Source organism: Strix uralensis, chromosome Z (assembly GCF_047716275.1).
Source record: "Strix uralensis isolate ZFMK-TIS-50842 chromosome Z, bStrUra1, whole genome shotgun sequence".
NCBI lineage: Eukaryota > Metazoa > Chordata > Aves > Strigiformes > Strigidae > Strix > Strix uralensis.
The window spans coordinates 14476865-14501383 of NC_134012.1; the positions used below are offsets into that span (position 1 = coordinate 14476865).

Below are 24519 nucleotides of genomic sequence, written 5' to 3' on the forward strand. Positions count from 1 at the left end.
GGATTGCTTATGTCCTGCTGTGTTGCCCCTCCAACAGATACCGTCCTCTCATTTCATTTCTCTTCCTCTTCCACTTAAACCTACTTCTGTGGCTCCTCTTAGAGCCTTTATAGTACAAGCCTTTTGTTCCAGGCAGGTAGATACTAAGTTTCCACTAGGAAATGCAGACATTCCAAGTAATGCAATATGAGACTTCCTAGAGGGAGGTTTTCCTTCTCTGCAGGTTGTCTTCCAAGCAGGTCCATCCTGTTCATTGAACAAGGTAGGAATTCTGTGCAAAAAATTTCTACAGTCATGTAATGACTTTATCATAATGTGTGTGCACATGATGAAATTACGAAGTTTGCCTGTGCATCATCAGTTGTGGAATTTCTAACCGTTGAGAGCCTAATGATACAACCTTCCAGTGCAATCTCTGAATGTCCTTAAAAAATCTGAACCATAAAAGACAAATCCCACCCTGTGGCATCATATGGTGCCACGTGGGCCACCAGCAGGATGGAGTCCCTTGGCTACTTACAATAACTAGTAGAAGTCACAGTTCACCACCACCCTTACACAGACTGCACTGGACAGGGGTGAAATGCAGATGGCACCTGCGGGTGTCACCGCTGCTTAGCGTTCAGACAGCAGAGGAGTGACATGCTGGGTCCTTTACCCACATCTGGAGGAAACACCTGCCCTGCTGAGCACACTGCCCATCCAGCTGCACATAACAGTTCTGTCCCCTCTATCACACGCCATTTCACCATCCTCTCTTTCGACTCCTCCGGTCTGTTACCTTTGGCCTGCCAGTTTCAGCTTCTAATCATCAGACTTCTCTGTTCACTGCCATACCAGTCTGAAGCCTCCCTTATACCCTCCAGTTTAGATTTTCCCCATCCTATTTTTCATTGAATCAGTTTCTCTACCTGTTACCTTTTTTAACTTCTCTCACTGGCTTTTAGCTCTGGGACTTTATCTGATCGCTTGTTTCATTCTTGATTCACTGGTTCCTGCTCCTTTGTCTGCCATTTCTGTCTCTTATCCTTAGTCATCCTTTCCACTTTGACTTCTGACTCTTTGCCAATAATGTGAAAAGCTGGTCTGACTTTTTATCAGGCTGGTCCCAGCCTCAAAGTTGTCTTCTGTCTTAAGCATGAGCTGCAGACTGGCACTGCAGCAATCTTTAAAGCTTTGCAGTAAGTTCCCAAGTGTGTGTGAAAAACAGTTTTCTTTTAAAGTTTAGCCTGTTGTAAATTGGACCAAACTGCCAGAGGAATGGAAGAAGACTAAAAGTGAAAAAAAAGTATGTTCCAAATATTTATGGCCAAATTTCAATTTTCTGCTTTCCAGCATGAAGGTGTTAGTGCTTCTCAAAGCTTCGCCAAAATTTTCTCACGTGGAGAAAGAACTTTGTGTATGCTAGGACTTCTTTCTCAGCAGCAGCTGAAACCCAGGTACATGGAAACTGTGGAACTAATTGGAAATTCCAGATGTTCTTCATGGAAAGATTTCCAGAAATACAGCATAATTTTATCCAAATATGACTCTTTCAAAGTCTCAGAAAAACTCGTGTCTAAGAAGGAAACCTCAGGCAGAAAATTAAGCAGTTTCTTCAAATATTCACAGATCCTACTGTTAGAACATCTACAAGAACTTTTAAAAAATAAGTAGGAAAGAGGAACTGCTAAAAACAGAAGCTAATTATCCTAAGGCAATTTATATTCACTAGTGAATGAGTACTTCATAAAGTACAAGCTTTCAGATGCTGAAAAATAAAAATAATTAACCTATTATTTCAAAGATAGGAAGAATGGATACATAAATCATGGGTGATGTGTGGAATTTGTTAGTTCTACAAGAAATCAACTTGGCCTGGTTTGGCAGGAGCGATCAAAAAGAAAAATGCTGTATGATTGCTATGATGTACTCTTTCTGAAAACACGGACCATATTGTCTGTAATGTAAATATGACTGAAAAAACTTTTTTATCAGTATGTGGTTTCTCAGACGTGATCCACAGAGGACATGCTAAAAAAGAAGACTCATTGTGTGCAAGTGCAATTTTGCCAAGAAAGGAATGATGTTGGAGAGGTTTCAGATCCACAATGATATTATTGCTACATTTCAAAACTCATAAGTAAAAACTACACTGTTTTTTAACAATATTTTTATCCTCTTCAGTTGAAATTGTGAAAATATCTGCAAGGATTTGGGGAAGCAAAGCTGAGTGATGTATCTAGATAAACTCGGAGTAATTAGACAGAAATGACAAGCTGACATAATCAGTCTGCTGGCATAAACTGTGCTTTCTGTATGGTCCGAAAAAACACTGGAGGAAATAACAACCACTCATAAACCTGACTAAGAAATGAAAGCATTACTCAGGACTCAGTATCTTTAAAAAATTCCTGTAGGGGTGTAGTGCCACAGAGCTGTGTAGGAGATGTGCAAACTATTTTTGGTGGTAAGACAATGAAATGTTGGAAGTGGGTGCTGAAAAACTAACATTCACTGGCAAGAGGACACAGTTAGAAATACTGGACCATAAGGCATCTCAGGGAATTATGTCATACAGTTGCTTTCAAAATCACATCTAGTCTTAGTTTGAGAGTACTGCATTTTCTTGAATACAAGGTAACACGTTTCTTTCATCTATTCCAGGGGAAAAAATGGTGAATGTAAATTCCTCCAGAATCCTTCCCAGCCCACCTGATATGACAGTGAAGATTCTTCTAGGCTGATGAAAATGCAGACAGAAACCTTGGGCTCAGGGAAGAGGATGCCAGGTACTCTCTTCCCCTCTTTTCTCAACTTCATTTATAAATTAAACGCGGATCCTGCAAGGGAAAATGATGGAGATGTGATCCCACTCACTGAAAGAAGTATGTGTGTGGGGAGGGCAATTTGTGATTAGACAGGAGAAAGGAGGGCAAGGAAAAGGCATAAAGGAGTAGGAGGAAGGAAGAGATACTAAATAGCAGCAATGGATGAGAAGTGAGGGAAGTGTGAGGTGCTGGCTCCCTCGTCTTCAAAGGGAATAAACATCCTCGGTTTCCTTAGAGGTTTTGGAGTTTACACTCATCTGGTATTAAACCAAATGGCAGCTCATGTAAGGGAGTGAGTGGCAGTAGTGCCCCAGCCCAGAGCCATGAAAGAAGTCGTGTCTGCAGGATGTGAGCTGCTGGCGGAAGGATGTATGTATCCTCCCAGCTACCTTCACCTCCTCCCGCATGGAGGCAGTGATGGCTGCCATCTGTGTTTACCTTTCACTCATTGTTTCTTTTGCATCTAGTCCTTATTTTGGAAGGCTACTCTTGAAACTACCAGTCCCTTGAAGATCAACAACCTTTAGAGTGCCAGGAAAGAATATTTACAGTAACTTTATTCTAATTTATTCTTTTGCCCTCTAATAGCTCTTTTTGCTCCATTGCTTATGTTAACCTCACTCAAAATATTTGGAGAGCATAATAGTGTGTTGTATTGAGTTTTAGTTTGATTAATCAAACAAGCCAAATTTCATTTTTCTACTCTTAAGTAAGAACTCTGAAGTTCCCTAAACATCCTTAGAGTTTCTCTCTGCTTTTAGTTTTGTTTTTAGTGTGCTATCTAGAGCTGAACAAGGAATTGCAGTTCAAATCTTTTCAGTGCTTTATCCAGTGAAATGGGATTTCCGTCTCTTACAAGCACATTTGTCTTTTCCATGGGAATGGTAGCTCCTAACCAGTGTGCAATCAACTGGTACAGATGAAGTACCATGGAAGATAAGGCAAAGTGGAGACCCTTGCTGTGCTTCTTGTTCCTCCAGCTCTGTTCTGCTGCTCTTACAGGATTTTGGGCAGGACAGCGGCCATGGCAATGTTCAGCAGGCTTGAGATTCAGACGTGGCAGCCGTCTGGTTTCTTTACATCTACAGGTATCCCACTGGGAGGTTCAACCCAACACTCCTTTCAGAGATATTGATGGGGCTGCCAAGTTCACAGGTGTTGCCCCAGCTCGTTGGCTGCTCAAGGCAAGGGTGTCAGAACAGGGTTTGGCAGCTCGATCGTTGGCTATGAATATACATGCCAAGAATATGCTACTTCAGATCAGCAAACAACAGTCTCCTGCACCACCCTGTGCTTTGCCCTGCCTGACGCCATCCATCTCCTGTTTGATTGTGGCATTGCTTGGTTGGTACCTTTGCAAAATAAAGATGGAAACTGATAGTTTCTATCAGGCAGCGTGTTCTATAGCTCAAGACTGCCTCCATCAGAGTGCTCTGGACAAAGAAGTACTCTAAAATAGCAGGGAGAAAAAAACCAAAACAACCAACTTAGAGCTGAGCCTCTTGTCACTATTAAATTTCTCCATGTTGTATTACTTCAATCTTCAAGATGAGGTGATTGTGTATTGTTCCTCGTGTTAATGTCTGTGATTTACTCAGCTGGCTTGCTTTCTTTGTACCTGCGTGTACAGTTCAGCCTTAGCCGATGTGTGTCACCATGTTTTTGTATCATATATTAATTTGAGGAATGGCAAGACAAGAGTAGTGATTTCAGTAAGCTTGGCAAGCATAAACAAAGGCTTTTTACACCAGAAAAATAAGTTAAATCACCCAAATCAACCTGGAAACTGATCGAAATTGTAAAAGGATGTAATTGAGACAGAGTTCAAGGCTTAGAGAAAGCTGTCAGACCTGGAGGAACTGTAACAGTAAATACAGAAGGGAAGTAATCAGTTATGTGAATCTTCTACACTTAACTGTAATAATCAATGAACACTGTTTAAATGAAGACCTAAGAAGAAAAAAAGACTAACCATGAGATTTACTTGGAGTGATGCTTTCTTTGTCCCTACAGCTCTGTTCCCCTACCTGGGGTCTTACCTATCCCAGTACTCTTATTACTTACAGAGGAGCATGAAATAAGCAGGGCATTGCAAGTGTCACTCCTGGTATCCCTTTGGGGTTGTTCTGGAGATAGCAGTGTTTCTTTGCCCCTGAATCTGTTCACACCTCTGGTTCTCAAGTGAATACACAGTTCTTTCCCCCAGGGCTTAGTGTGTGTTTGGTTTGATATTTTTTCTTTTATCTTCAGTCTTGGGGATTTCTGGTTTTGCACCCATAAGGTGGGAAAACATACTTCATGCAAGCCAAATACATGAACAAGTTGAAAGGCAGAGACAGATGGAGCCACCCCTGTGAAATCTAAACAAAATACTGCAGACATAATGAAATACTAAAGCATTTGCATTAGTGTGTGAACTTGAGCTGAAAGAACAAAACTAATGCAACAGTTACTCATATGTGGACTTAGGGCCTTAGTGTCTTTGCTCTTGACCTGCCATTAGTGCATGCAAAACGTCATGGGGAAGTTTTAGAAGCTAATGAATCTAGGCTCCTAGCCACTTGACATCAAGGAATACATTTATAAGCTGTGCATTGTTTACAGTTGCTTAATCTGCATTATTTTTGATCATAGTCTCTTTCTTACCACTCTTACATATGGAAGAAAGAACTGTTGTGGATCTTCATCTTTCACCCATCAACACTGGGGACTGCCTCACTTCCACTGTTTTACTGATAGAAGCCTGTATATCTAATCTGATTTTTAGTGGAAAATACATAGAGCTTCATATGTTTCAGAGTTAGCATGTGAAACCCAACCAAGAAATGACAATGGCAGTGCAGGAAAGTAATGCTGCATCATCATAACTATGTGTGTCCCAAGCATTGCCCCCAACAAACCTTAGACTGTTGCCACTCAATCTAAATTTTTTGTAGCTCAGTGACTTTAGGTTATGAGGTAGTGTGTGAGAAATGGGAAACTGAGGAAGCTGTTGTTTTCTCCTTTGTGAGGCAGTCTGTCTTGCTGCTGCTCCTAGGAATGATTTATGCCAGGTTTTTTATGCTTGTTTTTTTTGGAGAAGTTTTCCCTTCATATTTAATTTGTCATCTTCACTCTTCCCCTAGCCGATTACTTTTATAGGTTAAAATGTTGAAGAAGGGTCTGTTAAACATGTGCATGTGATAACTTTTGAAAATCTCCAAACTTCCTTACTCTGGGGAGATCAGATTGTTAGGTAAATCCTTTCACTGTCTTTCATCCCAGTCTCTTCCTGGGATACACTTGATCCCAGGTAGTTGAGATCTTATGAGAGGACAAACAGCCTTTTCTTCACAGCTGTGAACATACCCTTGTTGGTTTTGTCATGTTTTACAAGGCCATAACATCCACTGGTAAAATGTAGGTCTTCTTCCATTTTTATGTGGGGATTGACACCTAGTATCTTACTGATATCTCCCTCTTATGCTCATTATAGTTTAAGATGCCTCTGGTGGCTGCAGCATCGCTTAAGCAGGAAAATACCACGAAAATATTGAAATGGGTCCTAGAAGAGGCAAGGAGCTAGGATGCATGCTGCACCTGGGGTATCCCAATGCCAGTGGCATTGTCTAGAAGCAGTTACATCTAACGTTTATAAACTCAGGAAATCTTGGAGAGTTAATGGAAGGGTTTGCTGAACCTAAGATGAGGTAGGTGCCCAACAAGGTGGTAAGTGGTGCTGGAGCTTGAGCTACTCTGTTGAGTTAGAAGGAGCAACACATGCTATCTGTTTGCACGGCACCACTGAGGGACCGAGCCCAAAATAGGGTGTGGCAAGCTCGCGGTGCTGGCAGTTTGTCTGCGATAGTACTAGCACGGATGTGCTGGAATCTACTTTTCTGGGGCAGTTTTGGAATGGCTGCCGTGCTTCCTTCCCGCATAGCCGGTAACGCTGTCGGGCTTGAAGCGTTTGCAAAGCAGAGGTTGCAGGCATGCGTTTCGGACAGGGGACCGGCTGCTTTTGGCGCGGGGCGCCCTGCCGCTCCCACCGCCGGGGCAGAACGCTCGGAAGTTGCCGCGGCCGCGTTCCGGAGCGGGCTCCGCACCGACTGCCGCCCGTGGCGCGCGGCGCCGGCTCTCGCGGCTGGGCCGCATCACCGGGGGAGGGCGCGGGGCGCGTCCGGCGGGCGCGCGCGGCGTTGCCGTGGAGACGGCGCCGCAGGGGGCGGGGGCGGGAGGAGGCGATCCGGCCGCCGCCAGCGCCCCGCGGAGGCGCACGGAGGCGGCCGCGGCGCGGCGGTGCCCCAGCCCGAGCCCCCCCGCCCGCACCCGCTCTCCCCCCGCCGCCATTCCCTATTATAGAAGAGCTTCCGGCGGCCTGGACCACTCTGACATCATCCCCCGCACCCCGGTGACGTCAGCGCCGGGAGCGGTGCGTGACGTCGGTGCGTAGGGGAGCGCGGTGACGTATGGTATTTAAAGCTCTCCGGGCGGAGGATGGAGGCAGAGCGATCAGGTGCCGCGGCGGGCAGGAGCGGGCTAGCCGCGTGCGGCGGCGTGTGCGGGGCACCGTAGGGTCCGGCCCGGCCCGGCCCGGCCCGGCCCGGCCCTTCCCTTCCCGCCCCTTCCCCCGGGAGGAGCGGGACGGAGGTGCGGGCTGCGCGCGGCGGCTGCGCCTGCCCACCGCGAGGGGACGGGCGGGCGGTGGCGGAGGTGTGAGGCGGGGGATGCGAGTGGGCAGAGGCAGCGTCTCGGGAGCGCTGGAGCAGCCGGGCACCGCGTGACGCGGCGATCGCTCCCTCCGTCCCACCGGCGGGGCTGAGCCCGCGGCCCCCGCCGCAGAGGAGCGTGGGCTTGGCGGCGGCAGCCCCTCCCGCCGCCCGCCGGCAGTGACCGACCCGCCGCGCCCCAGGACGATGGCCGCCCGCTCGCCGCAGAAGAAGGCGTGACGGCGAGGAGCGGACCCGCCGCCGCGGGAAGGAGGAGCGGCGCCCCGTATCTCCGCAGCCGGGGGTGGGCGGGCGGATCGGGGGAGCGCGGCGCCAGCCTGCCTCTAGCCGCCGCACGCCGGGAGCCCGATGCCAGCGCCGGTGCTGCGGCTCGCTCTGCCTCCTTGGGAAAATGCATCGGTGTCCGCCGCGCTGCCGGCGGGGGTGCTAGGGGGAGCGGCGGCGTGGAGCCCTGCGCGCACCGCCTGCCCCATCCCGCTCCGCCTCTGAGGCGCACGGAGCCCTCGGCGGCCGCTCACGTCCCGGCGACAAGCGCCGCAGCCGCCGCCAGCCCCTCGTGGAGAAGGCGAGCACCGCCGCGCCCGCCCGCAGGAGGGGACCCGTCTGCCTCCGGAGCCGCCGCCGCCCGCCTGGAGGCCGGAGCCGCTGCCTGCGGGCGCCTGGCACGGCCGGCGGCCATGGGAGCCCGGCCCGCGGGGGGCGCTCCCTAGGGCGCGGGCGGCCCGGCGAGCTGCGAGCCGGCGCGTGTGTGTGTCCCCCCCCCCCCCCCCCCCCCCTCCGCCCCGGGCCTGCGCGGCGAGCCCAGAGCAGCGGCCCGCCGCCACGGGGCTGCGGAGCTGCCGGCGCGGCGAGGAGCGCCCCGGGGACGCGGCACCGCCGGTGCCCGGCGCCGCCGGCCGCCATGGGGTAAGGATCTCGCGGGGGCCGCCGAGGCGGGGGGCGGGAGCGGCTGCCGCGGAGCTGCCATTGCTCCCGCGGGCGCTGCCGGCCGCGCACGGGGGAGGGGGGCGGTACGGGCGGGGGTCCGGCCGCGACCGATGCCGAGCGTCAGCCCGGCGCGCCCCACCGGGGGCACCGCCGTCTGCGGAGGTTCGCCTCCGCCGCAGCCGCGTCGGGCGGCGGGAAGAGCCGTCCTGGCTGCCGGATCCCGTCGTGAGGACCTCCCCGGGGTCGTGAAGGGGTGGTCTGCCCTGAAGACGGCTGTTTTAAGCTCAGGGTAACTAGGTGAAACTTCAGAGCAGCGGAGGCTCGTTTTGGCTCGTCGGGAGTCGTGAAGAAGGCTCCAAGGAGATCTGCTTTACAGCAGGTGCCTAGTAAACTGGGACATCCACTAGAGGTTTTAAGGAAACGAGAAGCAATAAAATCTTTAAAATGAATCCCATCGCATCTAATTAGTAGGTAAAAAAGTGACATAGGTACCTGTGAAAACTTTCCACAGTTGTATCCTTAGTAATTTGTATAGTGAGATGAAAAAATAATCCCTACTACTGGGCTTCTCTGATAGTGGAATGGGAACTCATCCATGTTCAAGAGCAACAGAAACCTGCAATGATTTGGTTAACTGCAAGGTGGGGGCAGATTTATAATGCATTAACAAGTTTTCTTGGTTTTATGAGACTTTATGATATAGTTCAGAGTACAGAAGTTACAAATCATGTCCTCTTGTCATTCAGGAATTTGAATGTGAAATTGGTATATTAATGTGGAAGTTAAAAGCACCTCTTTCCTCAAGCTGTTAAGGACACTTGGAATTCTCCAATCTGTTAACTTCCTTGCATGCAGTGTGTTAACAACTGAGTCCTTGGCTCTGTCCTAGTCACTGGTGTTCATGGTTAAAGATGTAGGAAGGAATGACTTCTTAGGCTAGCTTTTATTTTCCTGTTGTCTTCTCTTACATTAAAAAAAGAAAATCCCAAACAGAATAAACCCAAGCTTGCAGCTATCTACGTATTCAAGAAAGTGATAACATATTTCAAAAACCTGCCAAATGGCTAAATGATAGTGTAATGATATATTCTTAAAACTGCTAAGCAGACACAATTATGCAGCTTTTTGAATTCAAATAATGGAAAACCTCTTATTTAAAATCAGTATTGCGTTTGTAGATACATTAGTTAAGTGTATCATATTACAAATACAGAGAACTGTTGAAGAGGAGTAAATGTGCTGTCTTCAGAATTAAACAGAGCATTTCTGAAAACAGAAACCTGATTTAAGAAAAGACACTCCCCCATTTCATCAGCTCCAGTACTGCTGGTGTTTTAGTGTCGTAGCTTCTTAATGAACAGTTCAAATCCATATCTGCAGAGGGAGTTGAAATAATCCGAAGTACTAAGTAATGTTGTTGGTGTGATAACTCAAGTAGTACCTTGTCACATTGAGGTCAAGAAGGCAAAACTTGCTGGCAGATATTTTGAAGACTCTTTACGCATTGGGGTATTGCAGTATAGAGTTCCTTTGCAGACAACTTCTAACAAGGTGGACAAAATCAGAAATATAGTTATGTGTTGCTGGTAAGCTCCCTGCTCTCTAAAAGCGAGCAGGCACATCAGAGCCAGGGCCAGCACCAACTCTGTGGATCTGCAGTTAAGTATCAAGATGTTTGCTAGTGTTCAGAGCAAAGGTCTTGATTCAGCAGCTGTTTTGTATTAATGTCTAAATGCAGTTGCCTGTGGATTCTGGAGTATTTCTAGACCAAGGTGTACTGGACTCTTAACACTGCTGTTGTAAAAATAGTCTTCTGATACTCTACTAAGGTCTTAAAATGGAGTGCTCTAGAAGCAAGTTGTAAAATGGTAGATAATCCACGTACCTGGCCACATGAGGGTCTACGTGCTATATTCAGTATTTAATGGATACTGCTATTCTGCGTAAGCTTGTACAGTGAGCTTGTAGTACCTGGCTGGTGGAGAGTTTACCTGTTCCAATGGTCAGAACACAGAAAGCTTGAGATGGGGGAGAGGAATTGGCTTGCCAAACCAGCAGTGGCTTTCTAAGTCTCATTCGTTACAGTGAGGAATTCACTGTTCTGGCAGTGTAGTTCAGTCAGCTTGGTGCACTGAATACCGTCAGGCAAGACAGGTAATTAGGTATATGTGGTGGGTACCAAGCTGTGAGTGACTGGTCTCTGGACCAGTGCTGCTATTAAATACTTGTGTTGACAAACCTGAAACTAGAGAATAGTCTCTAGGGTGCAGTGCTTCAGGAGATACTCTTCTTAGTGCTGTATCCCGTATGTCTGTGGGTGTCTCTCATCTTATAGAAGGTAAACAAATCAAGCCCTGGGGATTGTATAGGCCAGGTACATAGGATGTCCTCTCTTGATTTTCTGATAGTGGCACTACCTGCCACTCTGTACCTCCTCTCCTATTTCTTCATCCCTGTTGCATGAAGACAAGTTCTTATCAATAGTCAGTACTGAGGGATATAACCATTTATTTGTGCAGGCTCTTCTTTTGGGTTGGACCACACAGAATATAGCATTCTCTAATAGGAAAACATGGGTTTTTATGTAAATAAGATGACCTCAGTATGTTGTGTCCTAGTTCATAACACATCTCTCTTGTACTCCCAGTACTGAGAAATACAGAATATGTCAGTATTGTGCAGTCAGTCTTCAAGCAGAGGTTTGATTACATTAAACGCCCTCAAGAAATAGATCTTAAGTAAACATACTCAGGATGTAAATTGGTAGCCTAGATTATTGTATACATTGACCAGGTAAATTCTGTGTTAAAGCTGCAGATTTTACTGGTCCTTGGTATTGCTTTTACTTTTAGCTGTGGGCAGGGGAGTTAGAGATTTGTATTTGTGAACTGTGATACAGTCATTGCTTAGGCTGAAACGAACATACTTCATGCTAGATATGGAAGCTGCACAGCCATGAAGTCTGGTGGAGTTGAGAAGTTGGTGTCCTGTTAAATTTAAATGATGAGTTAATCCAAGAGATTATTAGTGGGTAATCTCTCCATAACTACTGTATTGCCTTCTGTTTTGTGGACAAGCACCCAAATTTTTTACTAGCTTTCCCTTTGTTCTTGCTGAATGATAAGGAATGCAAGGTAAAAGCTTCTGTAACGTGTGCTTGTCTCTGTCATGTCATGTTAATCAAGGTGTCTTTATAAAGACTTAAACTTCTCTTTTGTTGGACTATGTTTAGTATGTTATCTTCATAAAGGTGGTTATGATATATGTCAGTTGGAGATGACAGAATTAGAATACTAGGGTTCTTAAACTGGATGGAGAATATTGTGGAAAATGAGCATTTTAGGATATAGTTATTAGCACTGTAGTTGCCTAGAAATAAGTATTGAATTTTAATTTTTGGCAGTCAACAAAAAGTCTGTTGCTGGTTGATCCACTCCTAGCTCTTACACTTTTTGAAGGATGGGGAGTTAGTCAAATTCATTTCTTTAAAGCACTCAGGATGCAGGGTCCCATTTTGAAGAGAGAATACGAGAATTGTAGGGGAATTGACAAATTATGCAGATTCTAGACTGTAGGATGTATTCATTTTTACAGATCCTGTTTGACGCTTTAAAATCTAAAAAATATGTGAAAGTCTATACTGTTTGAACATATGGGATAGACAAACCTTGCTGTGGAAATTGGTTTTGGTTGACTGCATGTTGACTTGCTTTTTCAGGTGTTTCCAAAGCATGGTCTTGCCATTAAACTTTTCAGTTTCCTTTCTCTAGCTGTGTAGCAAGACGTGAATACTGTAAAGCTGTTAGGAGCCAGAAGCATTGTTGACCACTGAATTTGACCTGACTCAAGTTCTTTAACCTTTTACCCCCCCACAAGGCTTAACAATAGCTTTCCCAAAACTTTGTCTTAGCAACAGTTCCATCAGCTGTGCTTCTCTGACACAGAAATATTGCATACAATAAAGCAGAAGGTACAGCTTCTTGGCAGTAGTTCGGTGTTACTGCAATTCCTGGCCATCTTGCTGTCTCAGGGTAAAATGAGAATGCTTATTGTGTGAAAGCAATGGCAGCAAAATAGTTTATGCTATCTTTGGTAGCAGCATGGAGAGTGTAACAGAAACAGATCAGCATCACTTATTATAGATAACACCCACAAAACTTGATTATCTGAAAAAAATTAATAAGGTATAAATACACAAACAGATGGACAGTATGTAAATCAGCTTGAAATGGTTAATGAACTACTTTGTCAGGCAGCAGTGTGTGGAGACCTCTACCATGCTTAAATGATCTTCTGTCACACTAGTTTTATGACCATGAAATAAGCATGAGATCTAAACCAGTTCTGGCCTGGCAACACATAAACAAGTGTCCTGAACACTGTAGGGGATGATTTCCATGCTGATCTAGTGAAGGTATTTGTAATGCCTTAAGGTTACGATTGATCTGTTTCAGTTATTTATATGCATTGTAAAGATTATATAGACCATCTCTTTGGGTGAAATCTTGGTTCTACTGAAAATAAACATTTAAGTCCCTCACATTCATCATGCTGAGATTATTTTTATTCTCACAGAATCACAGAATCGTCTAGGTTGGAAAAGACCTTGAAGATCATCCAGTCCAACCATTAACCTAGCACTGACAGTTCCCATCTACACCATATCCCTAAACGCTATGTCGACCCTACTCTTAAACACCTCCGGGGATGGGGACTCCAGCACTTCCCTGGGCAGCCCATTCCAACACCTAACAACCCGTTCTGTAAAGAAATGCTTCCTAGTACCTAGTCTAAACTTTCCCTGGTGCAACTTGAGGCCATTATCTCTTGTCCTAAACTTGAGACACTTCTCAGTGTCTCAAGGCAAACATCAGATGAACGCTTGTGTGTGTGTTTTTGTGGTTTCTCTCTCCCAAACACTGCCCTACCACAATTCTCGTTATCTTTGCAGGACTCATAACCAGATGTCAAGCCAATGCTTGAGGATATGCAGTCTTGAAGCCATAGAGATTGCAATAGCTTGAAATACTGCAGCAGTGCACCGCTTCTAATTGGGGGAGGCAGTGACACCTAACTGTCATTAGAGTGTTTCTGCCTGCTAGTTAGTAAAAGTAGTAAGTAGAATTTGGATATCGCTTTTATGGGAATTTTGTTGGAAAACATTTATTCTTTATGATTGTCTCTCAAGGCTGTAATTTGATTTCAAGCCCTTAGCTGATCACTCTTTAAATCACAGCTTTCCAAATCTATGTCTATGCATTAGCATACTACAAAGAGAAGAGCATTATCTTGTGATGTAACACTGATTTACTAGTAGTTTCTCAGTAGTATATGTGCCTGGAACATCATTTTAGCTGAGCCTATGGTTTTCCAGTGTATTCCAGATCAGTGACCATCTAAACAGTGCAAATAGTTCATACAGGTTAGAAACTTAGTTCTTCTCCTCTTTTAGATATCTCTAATTTTGAAGCTGTTGAGTCCTAAAGTAATTACTAAGAGCTGATATCCCTTCTTGTCCAGAAGTTACAGTGAAAGAGGCCCTTAGCAAGGGAGCAAGTGTGGTGTAGAGATACCCAGTGAGACTGAGACCAGAACTGGGACAGAACTCATGTGAGTATATGTATATATATGCACACAGGAATTAAGTGTGCGTGTGTTTTAGCAGTGCGCCCTTTGTATCTGAGACAGTCCTGCACTTGAGAAAAATCTCAGGCTTCCCCATGTGTGTGGTTATAGTCTTGGTAAAAGGAAACTGTAACAATGAGCAAAGGGTCAAGGTATTCCGTATTATTTAAAGTAAAAACAAAGATTGGAGTACTCAGTCCATCTCTTTTTTTTTTTTTTTAAGGATACTGTGTTAGGTTGAAATGTGTATTTAAAAGCCCTACTTAGGTGAAAGCCTTCTGTAGAAAAGATTGCAAGAGCATGCTTTCTAGTTCAGGGTTTCATGCTGTTCTCCCTGCGAGGCTTTTTCAGGTGTATTGAGTCTTAAAGGTAAGGTGCAATGGGTGTGGAAGCATTGCACTATGAAAAACCTGCTTTTAGATACGATTTTGACAATAGGTTTCTTTTCCCCATTCTGTTGCAAGTGTTTAGTTTTTATTTTTTCCAAAGCTAAGCTGTGCGAGATCCACCAAAATTAGTACTGTGTTCAGGACAGTGAGGTTAGAGGGGAGACGAGGCTAGAGGGAGCTGTGGTTTTATTCCACCTGGACCTTGCACCACGTGGTGTTGGGCTCTGTTGTATCTACACGGAGCCCTGGTGGTTGTATTAATGTCATCAGCTCCATTCTGCAAACTAATGGAACTGTGTTTGAATGCTGTGTTGATTTTCTGGAACTGCATCACAAATATGCTTCTGGCAACACACTGCATTCTGACACACTTCTCTGGTGGCAAGTAGTGGTGAATGCCAGTCATCATTAAAAAAATTAGTCTAGAGAGACAGCATTTAAACATGCAATAGAAGATGCTGGATTGTCAGATGCAAGCATACATTTCCACTATCTAGTCATGATTTAATTTTCTTTTCAGCCAAAGATATAAAATTAGCTAACTTAAGCAGTTCGTATCACTCGTTTTGACTAACGGCTTTTACCTGAATAAAGAGGGAAGAACTTGAAATACATGGTTCCTCTTAGGCTTTTCTTCTTCCTCCATATGCATGCAAATGATTCAGAGGCACAGTTCTGTCGATCTTTGTGGTTGTATTCTTTGTCAGCGTCTTGATTGTTAAGTTTTCACTGAGCTTGCCACCAAAAAGTGGGAACAACAGAAGACAGGGGTGCTTTTTCCTGTTGTCTACTGCAGCACAAACATTTATGCAGTGAGCCACATCAGTGCTGTGACCAAGCTGACTGTATAGCTGTACAAATACAGGGGTTGACACAAGGAAGGTAACATTACAGATAGGGATAGACATACCTTTTGCTACAGCAGTGTCTGTTTATTCTGGCAGGAAGTGTTCACAAAGATCCAAACTCAGGGCTATGCCCATCTGAGTTTGCTCCTCAGTTTTGAAGCTCAAGTCTGGAAAGGTTTTTTTGAGATTGTCCGCTAGGTCGAGTCTCAGCTTGTTGAGAATGGCATTTTTTCCCCTTTCCATAGTGTCTTTCATAGTGAAAAACATAATAGGTAATATTGCTGGGCTTCAGAATTTGTGCTTTTTAAATGCTTTTAAATTACTTGTTTTGTAAATAGTATGCTGTAGTTTTGAATCCATAGTTAATCTTGAAGCTATTCCTGTAACAGGACATATAATGAGATCTTCCTTCAGTTTTGAAAACTGAAGAATGAGCTTTTAAATGGTCAACACTTTACAGTGAAGTGTTGGTGAAATAAATCATCTTTGACATGTATTCTTGCAATTCCTACTTCTTTTGCCTGTTTGTTTCCAACAGTCTGCTAGCCCTGGCTTGTTTGTACAAAAAGGTAAAATAATGTACTGTCTGATACTGGAGAATGCAGTGTTTTCTCCAACACATAAGTTACTGTGGAATGTGCAGCCATGTCAGGGCTTCTTGGGGTATGAAGTGTTTTCCATGCCAACAAAAATAAGCATATGGAATAATATATGCTGTGTAGCTCTGTTGTCAAATCATTGGATGCAGTAACTGAAGTCCTAAGCAGCTATTTGGCCAATTGACTGGAACACCTGTGTTTTTGCACCTGTATTTTTCACTGACTTGTGTCTGACTGAAAGAGTTAACCTGCAGTTAGACAAGAACAATTTCTCTTGGATTAATTTACTTTCAGCTTCTGGATATTGATTTCCAAGTGCTTTTTCAACATCAAAGTATATGTCCCTCCCATGTCAATATATGTTCTTTTACAAAACATAGAAGGATTTCCTGTGTCTGCTTTACCAAGCCTACTTACTACCCAGGCATCCTGAGCTGTCTGCATCTAGATGTACATAGGAACAGGGTTCCTACCAGGAAGTGGTTGGCAGTGCTTGGGAATCGGTGGTGTCCTGCTGATTTGAGTCTAGGTAGACTTGGTGCTTCAGAAGCACTGCACAGCTCAGATGGCACCATGTCTGGCTATACACAATAGTAAAACTCCCAGGATCTTTGGGAAGTTTTCTGGAAAAAGACACAGGCACTGGAGCACGTGGTTAAGTTATGATCCATTTTGATGGGATATCTGTGTAATGTGAGTACTAAACTCTAGATGCCCCTAAGTTACCTCACATCTGAGTGCAAATACTGCCCATGTCTCCTACAACAGATCTTAATGGGCCACTCAAGATCTGAGATAACTTTTACTGATAATTATATATTTGGTGACCTTAAATGTGAGAGAGATCTTTTAATGAAATCCTTTTTGTCCACATTAATTATGAATTTTTAAAATCAAGTTGGAGCAAAGCTGGAATAGTTCTATTACTGGCATGGATTGAAGGGCATTATAGGGGCCTGTAACATCTGTGACTACTTTTATAGTTAGCAGGATTTGGAAATTAATACTATTCTGGAGTGAAGAAGTTCTTAGACAAAGGAAAACAAGCTGCTACTTCCCCGGTTCTTACAAAGAACAATTTTACTTAGCATGAAAATATATTTAAAGAGTCCTCTTCTGCTTCTTAGTAACAACCTTAAATTTTAGATTTAAAGAATACTGCTGCTCTTGAGTGCTCATATGGACATGGTAATCTTCAAATCACTTGCACTAACTCAGCCTTTACAGGTAGGACCCAAGTCTAGATCTTGCAGAGGTTACCTTCTCTTCCACCTGGCTTGTCTTGTTGTCTCGCTACTTCTGCCACTGGCTATTGTTTTTATAAAACTCAAGACTTTGCTGATTCAGAGGACTTTGTTGTCACTGAGAGCAACATGTGTAGCATGTTGCATATGTCTCTGGAATAATTTGGAAAAGAATAGTTGAACACCCTGGTGGGAGGATTCTGTCAAGGAAGAATATTAGCTGTCAACACCATGTTCAAGTTCAAGGCGGTTTTACAAAATCCAACCATCCAAACAGTTCTGCAACCTTGGAAAATGCTATTTATTTAGTGGGAACCTGGAACAGTGGTTTGATTTGATGTCCTATATGGCTCTGGACAAATCCTAATGAGTCTGTTTAGACTCTAAAAATTGCTGGCTTAATGATCGGGCAGCTTGCATATGACAGTAGTTTTCTGAAGTCCCTCGGGAAGAATATGGGTGGAATTTACCCAATTATTTATATATATACTTTTGTCTTCACCCTGTACAAGTCTGGCTAGTTTCCTCATTGTAGAGGAGAAATATTGGGAGGGATAGAATGATGATTTCAGACTGTTGGTATGTTAACTGATTTTTGGCAAACCAGATCATTGAATGCTGCCTCATATGAATATCAGTTTTGCAGCAAAGTACATGACTGTGTGCTGCTATTAAGAACTTTATGATAACACACAGTTTATGATTAGCATTGCTGATTGTGATCACAAAGTGAAATTTCATCTTTCACATTTGAATAATGCAGCTAGTATTTTTCTATGAGAAGCTTGTATTGAGCAAGAAATATCCCTAATCAGGGTGGTACAATAGCAGTTCACCTTCTTCATTGAAACTTGACAGTCATGGTGACCTGCTTATGTCACCTGGCACATTAATGAAGGCCATTAGAAAAAATACAAGGATTCTGGTTTCAGATACCAAGCCCATAATTTAAACTAATATGCTTGTATGCTAGAGGTTTGGGAAATTAGTGGTCATGATCAAACTTCACACAGAGCCAATTATGTAATGATTGAAACTGATGCTTTAAGTTTTAACTGGCAGATACAAGATTTTGCTCTAAATCATCTTGTTTTATATGTACGCTGTTCATCTTCCTGAAGAACCGTTCTTTTTCCTTTGCTTGTAAACACAGATTTTTTTGCAGTTTAGTATTAGTACTTCCTACTCATAGCATTCTATTTATTAGGTTAAACAATCCTATATCATAGCACGTATTCTGTTTCTAAATTCAAAACCTGTTAGAGTGGGAAATGGCAGTTTCTGTTACATGGATTTGTATTTGATGCTTCAGATAAGCCTCTTTCGGAAGGAAACTTGAGCACGGAAGTGCTTCAGTTTGGGACACTATACCAGGTTCAGCATACATGAGTAAAATGTTTTTAAATACAGCTTTCTTTAAAACTGACTTTACAATGCAAGCATTCTGTAAGTAGCTAATAAACCTGCTTGTTTCTGGCCACTTTATTTCATGGATACAGAAATACTAGGGCTTGGCTGCTTACATTCAGTGTCTATTCTGATATTTATGCAAAGGAGTGGTGAGGGGGGCTTTTCTAGTTCTTGGTTCGTACATAGGTTTTGAATGCATTGAACTCTACCAGTTCACTCAGGTACCATGTAAGGAAAACCACTCCTGTTCATAAAAAAAGGTCATACTGAAATAACTGACTAGCTCTTAACAAGCACTGGATCCTGGTCTGTGATTACACGCTTCCTAACTGTGGTAGCATGTATTTATTGCTTGAATATTTTTATTGGACTATTAAGCATAGGTCTCGTAACGTAGGCAATTCCAATTCCATGTGAAATAGGTAAGAAAATTCCAGTTTTATCTGTCGCAGGCATTTGAGCCAACACTTCTGCACAAACTGTATGGTGTGCATTTTGTTGCTCAGTTTGTAAAAGTGCCGAGTAGTTTCCCGAGATCTGATTTTTTTTTCCTATAATTACACTTCCAACAAGTAAAGTAACCTCCATCTGGATAAAGCCCTGATACCTATGTGCTATCTTTGTCTTAGAACTACTGTCGTAGGTGCCTTTCTGAAGTATAGATATATTTTGAAGATTGCTTTGCAAGGTAGTTAATAATGTAGTTCCAGTACAACTTTGTCTTTACCAGCCTCCACCAGCACAATCAAAGCAAGCACATGAGCTGTCAGTGAAGAAATGTTTCTTTACATTATTTAGATAGCAATACACAAGGGTAGTGCTGATGCTGGCATTGTGTTTCCAGCATGGTTGTCTTCCCTATGAGTGAGACAGTTGAGACATCAGTTTATCAGTGAGACAGCCTAGTCCAGGTATGGCCATTCCTCTCCAGCTGTTGGGGCTCATCCCTGCAGCACAGCACTTGGCACAGTCCCTTGGCTGACATTTACTGTGCAGACCAGTGTACCTGTTCCTATGTCAGCCTCTGTAGTGGGCTGTGCAGGGCACCGTTTGCTCCATGCACAGTGTGTGGTCATACTGGTATATTTAAAAACAGCTTGTGCCCTGTATGCTTGTTGTGAATTTCACGATTATGATGGGAAGTTGCCTGACAATGCAAGGTATGTCACCGGGGGAAACAGGATTTGGAGCCATCCTAGGAATGCCTTCAGTGATCTGACAAGCAAACTGCTCTGGAGGCCTGTCAGCAGCAGTATTTGGGTGTCCTACCTTAGGAGGAGTCTCAGAACTTAGCATATGTGTGGTGTGAACGGTCAGGTAAACAGATCTGTCACTTCCAGTTACAGCTCAATATAGATGCAACCACTGCTTCCAAATTTCAATAATGTTTACTAGGCTGTAAGTTATCAGAAGGGAGGGACTTGCTGGCATAGTAATGGCATGCTCAAAGTGAATTAAAGAAGCTTTATAGTTCCTGCAGTGCTCAGTGGGATGATTCAAATTGATTTGTTACTTATGAATATAAAATTAATTTGTTTACCTTTCTAGGAGTCTAACTCAGTTCCTTGATACAGATGGAATAATCCAATTCTCATCTTGTGATGTGGACCAGTGATTCTTTTTGAAATTTAGCACGCAGCTGTAGCAGTCTGGATGGGCTTGCAAATTGTTTGAAGATCAGTTGATGGTGATTAAATGCATGTTTATTCAGCCTGGTTCGTTCTGTTCACTCCATATGGAAGTTCTGATACTGGTGCTGGTGAAAGCATGACTTCAGCTTTGAGGTGTCTGTGGTCAACATGCAGGTTGCGCTAATGATTTATTTCAAGGTGTTTATTTCAGAGGGTTAAGTATAAAAACTCTCAAAACTTAGTGTTAGCTGACAACTTCTTAATGTTAAATAAGGGGTTTGTGGGTTTTAAGATGGAAATGAAAGGAATGACAAGTGCCAGGCCCACTAAAAAGTATTTTCACGTGTAGAAGGCATGTCAAAATTAGTAATTTGGACATGTGGAAAAAGGTGAGGTGGATGTGGTTGATGGGGTGGAAAGTGATAAGGAGGTGTGATCATTTCTGTATGAAGACCTACAAACCAAGGAGGTGTGATCATTTCTGTATGAAGACCTACAAGGAAGCAAAATGGAAATTTAAAGTCAATATGGAGGGTGATGAAGACTGGAAAGAAACATTACAAGGAGGGGTTGATAAAGACTGTGGTGCCAAGTGAGGAAACCTTATTTTGCTACAGAAGTATGTTTGAGAGAAATTCTAAGTGTCTTACAATAAACAAAGAAGATAAGTATTCCTTGGTTTTTCTGTTATGAACAGGTTGCTGAGAGATCTAGTCTTCAGTATAGCAAAATTATGACTAGTGTTAGTTGAGTGTTCTCTCTCAAAGTCAAAGACGATTGGAAAAACAGCAGTTAAGCTTAACAATATCTCAAAATACTAATTTTTAAATACTGTCTCTATTTACCATATAATTGCTGATTGTCTTGGTGGAAACACATGGTGAATGGATTCTATGATTTTGTCTTCATTCTATTCCTCTTTAGGTGGCAAAATTCTCATCTGTCTCTATTGTCAAATGCTCCAGCTTTGTCTCTATTGCTTCATACCTGTGAAATACACCTATCAGAACAAATTCTTGTCATAGGCAATGATGAGACTTGGAGTGCACAAAATCACACTGAACATAAAATTAGAAAATACTGCATTTACATTATTGAACTCTGCCATGTTTTATGAAAGTTAAGCTAATGTAGGATTGCCACCGTGTTATTTCAGTGCTCTGCATGACTCTATGTACTAGTGCCAATCATCTGTTCTCAGTTTCTTCTTGCTGTGCTAGTTGTGCACAGTGACGCTTGTCAATGCTGCTGAAGGATTTCATTAAGCAGTTAAATTCATCTAATAGAGGTAGCTGATTTTTTGGAAAGTCTTGTGCTTTCATGTCAGGTCAAAGCAAGGAGTTTCAGTCTGTCAGTTGTTTGAATGTGCTTATCTGAGTGGTACTTTTACCAGTACTGTATTATGACCCTTATATCCCACCAAATAGTATGATTAACATCAGAGAGTCTTTATGCGCTTTCAGGATGCTGTGTTTCCTCATCTGTGCCTCAGCAACAGCACCTAAGTGACCCCATCTAATTTGTCTTAATTCTCACCTTGTTTAGACAGCATCAATCAGTTTAGTTATTGTGAGTGAGTGGCATTAACAGCCCTCTCCCAAACTGAAAATTGTTTTGCAAAGAAAACTGCTGAATTTAGATCTCAAAGGGTCCATAAACTAATTTGAGGGTGTCTCTGAAATGTGGCAAGGAAAACATGCTGGATGGGAATAGGTTTGCCTTCTGGAGATTGCAGTAGATTGAAAATCGTGTCCCATCTGGAGCCTTCCTCATCCTCCTCCTCCTCCATGCCCCTGGAAGAGAAAGTGCTCCTGGGCCTGCTTGTAAAGCAGAACATGGAGTCCTGGCTCACCAGCAGCACCTCTGGATCCCAAAGCAACTTTGTGCTGTCACCCTCTCTGCTTCTGTATTTGGAGAGCTGTGCTTGTTCTGCTGGTATAGGGGTTTTCTTCCTGTCTTTTATCTTCTTTTTTTTCCTTAAAACCGTAAGTCTTGTAATGGTTCTGAAGACTATAGGTATTGTCCCTGAGGACCATGTCTAGAAAGTCTGTTTAAACTCTAGAAAACTGGTGGTGCAGAGGGCAGGAAACTGTAACTTACTCATTATATGACTGTGTTAAAGTGCTGTGCTAAGTAGCAGTAGAAGTTCAAGTTGAACAGTTAAGCTGCTTTATGTTCTCCTTAAAATATCTGCATGAGTTCTGTAAGAGTAATTTGACTGACACACAACTCAATTGCATGGAAGATTTTATGTGTAGATTTCAAAGGAAAGATTGCTTCTGTACAGAGATTATCAAGGAACGGGGGAATTAAAAAGAAAACCTGGTTATCAATTGCTTTGGACCTTTCTAAACTTTTTTTCCTAACAGGTGTGAATGACATTATTTCTTCCTTCACTACGCTGTGCTGTGTAGGCTTCATTCCTCTAATTTCTGTTTGTGTTGCAAGTGTGGGAAAGTTGCTTTTCCATGCTGTAGAATGAAGGGAAATGAGTGTTTCATTACCTGTTTCTTTTCCAGATGCAGCTTAGTTTAGTTTACTGCATGTAAGGGCTGTTGCAGGAATGTTAACATCTAGACTACTTCCAGAAATGCCTAGTTAGCCTAATTCCAGGGTTCTTTGTTCACAGAATAGAACCTGACATTAGGTTGTTTTTCTATTTGCTTCTGGTTAACACTTTCAGTGACTAGGTGTGGAAGATAGCTATACATCTTGAACTTAACTGATGAGTTGGAAAGATAGAACAACTCCTCTCTTGATTTCCTTGACAAGAATTTTTGTACAGAGTAAAATCCAGGAATAAAATACAGCTTTGGATCAATTTTTGCTATCATGATTACTTAGTATTTTCACTATAGGTAAATATCTATCCTAAAATTCAACCTAACGTACTTTAGCTGCTCTTAAGTCACTAGAAGCTGATGATTAGTTTGCTCCAATCTTGTAATTTAAAAACAAATTTAAGATAAAAGTTAATTCAGAGGTACCTTTGTCCACATGCATGATTTAGAGGAATAATTGCTTAGGTACCTATAAAAATTTGGAATATGCCTATATCCCTGAAATAATTTAATAAAATGAAGTGAAAAGCATGAAGATAAAACTGAGTACTTGTCCATGGTAATAAACTTTCTGTTATCTCATCTGACTTTCAAAGCTCTCATTTGATTCATGGTGTGAAAATGAGCTTTTGAAGGTTGTGTGGAAGGACAACAAAAGGAAAACCTTAGAGATGGACCTTCATGCAGCTGTTGGAGGAACTTTCATAGTCAGTGATGAATTCTTGGTGTGGATGTTTTCTGTAACACTTCAGCTGGTTCCATACCTGCAGAACTTGAGTAGCATATGATAGCTGGGGGCATGGGAGAACAAGCGTTTCTTAAAAACCCACAGAATTATAGGAGTGAAAGCAAATTCAATGTTTGTCTATTTTTCTTCCTTATTTTTAAAATCACATTGACACTACACTGTACCTATCCTTCAGGTACCTTTTTTTTACTCTAGCGCAAGCAGCTCCATGTTCACTGACATTATACCAAAAATTTAAGAGTTTCGTTGTTTTTTTTCCTTTCTCTAGAATATAAACCTTAATTTTAAGTAGTATGCATTTTATTCCAAATATAAGAATTTTCATCTTAACTGGTGAATGTAATTCAGTGTGTTTTGTTTTGATCAGGACTTTGTGGGCATGTTGATTCTGATTGTTAGCTCAGCAGGAACGTTCTTACCATCTTGGTGTTGTCCAAAAAGCGGATTCGTTGCCCAGCGTGCAATCAGTCAATAATCACACACTCAGGAGAGACATTGCTTATTTATTTTAGGGTTACACAAGCCTAGGTGCTCAGTGGTTTCCCACAAATCAAGCACGCCAACAGGACTTTTCGCTGTTTATACACAAAACTTGCAGAGTTAGTAATTTTCCAAGTCCATTCTCTCTATGATGATTGGTTAGTAATTTACGTACAATTATAATAGTACTGACACAATACTTCTACTACTACACATGCTCAGGGGAAGGGTCTTCACCTGTAGGCATGATTTTTAGTATTATAATGAGGGTAGTTCAGCTAAGGATACATGGACCTTGAGTTTGCTTGCCAAGTTGGCAGTGTATCCTCTTCAAGGTCTGATGGCTCCAGGATGTCCTTGCTCAAAGAAGGCTACCTACTTGTTCTTCTGATTAGGGATGCCTTTGGCTTTAAGGTATACAAAGAACATCTTTCTTGACGTAAGTATAATATTGCTACATTCTTCTGAAAGCTTAGCCTTCAACATTGGGAGACCCAGAAAACAGCAGTGCTAGACTGCAAGCTCTTCTGTGCAATTA

At 42.9% G+C, this 24519-nt stretch overlaps 1 protein-coding gene across 2 annotated transcripts in view; it reads left to right on the forward strand.

Moving 5' to 3' along the window:
- Positions 1–8355: 8355 nt before the first annotated feature.
- HOMER1 (homer scaffold protein 1) overlaps positions 8356–24519 on the forward strand; it is a 95822-nt gene continuing 79658 nt past the window's right edge. For both annotated transcript variants that reach the window (XM_074856516.1, XM_074856517.1), the window contains exon 1: positions 8356–8425. In XM_074856516.1, coding sequence (XP_074712617.1) covers positions 8421–8425 — 5 coding nt within the window. In that variant the 5' untranslated portion in view covers positions 8356–8420. The remainder of the gene's footprint in view (positions 8426–24519) is intronic.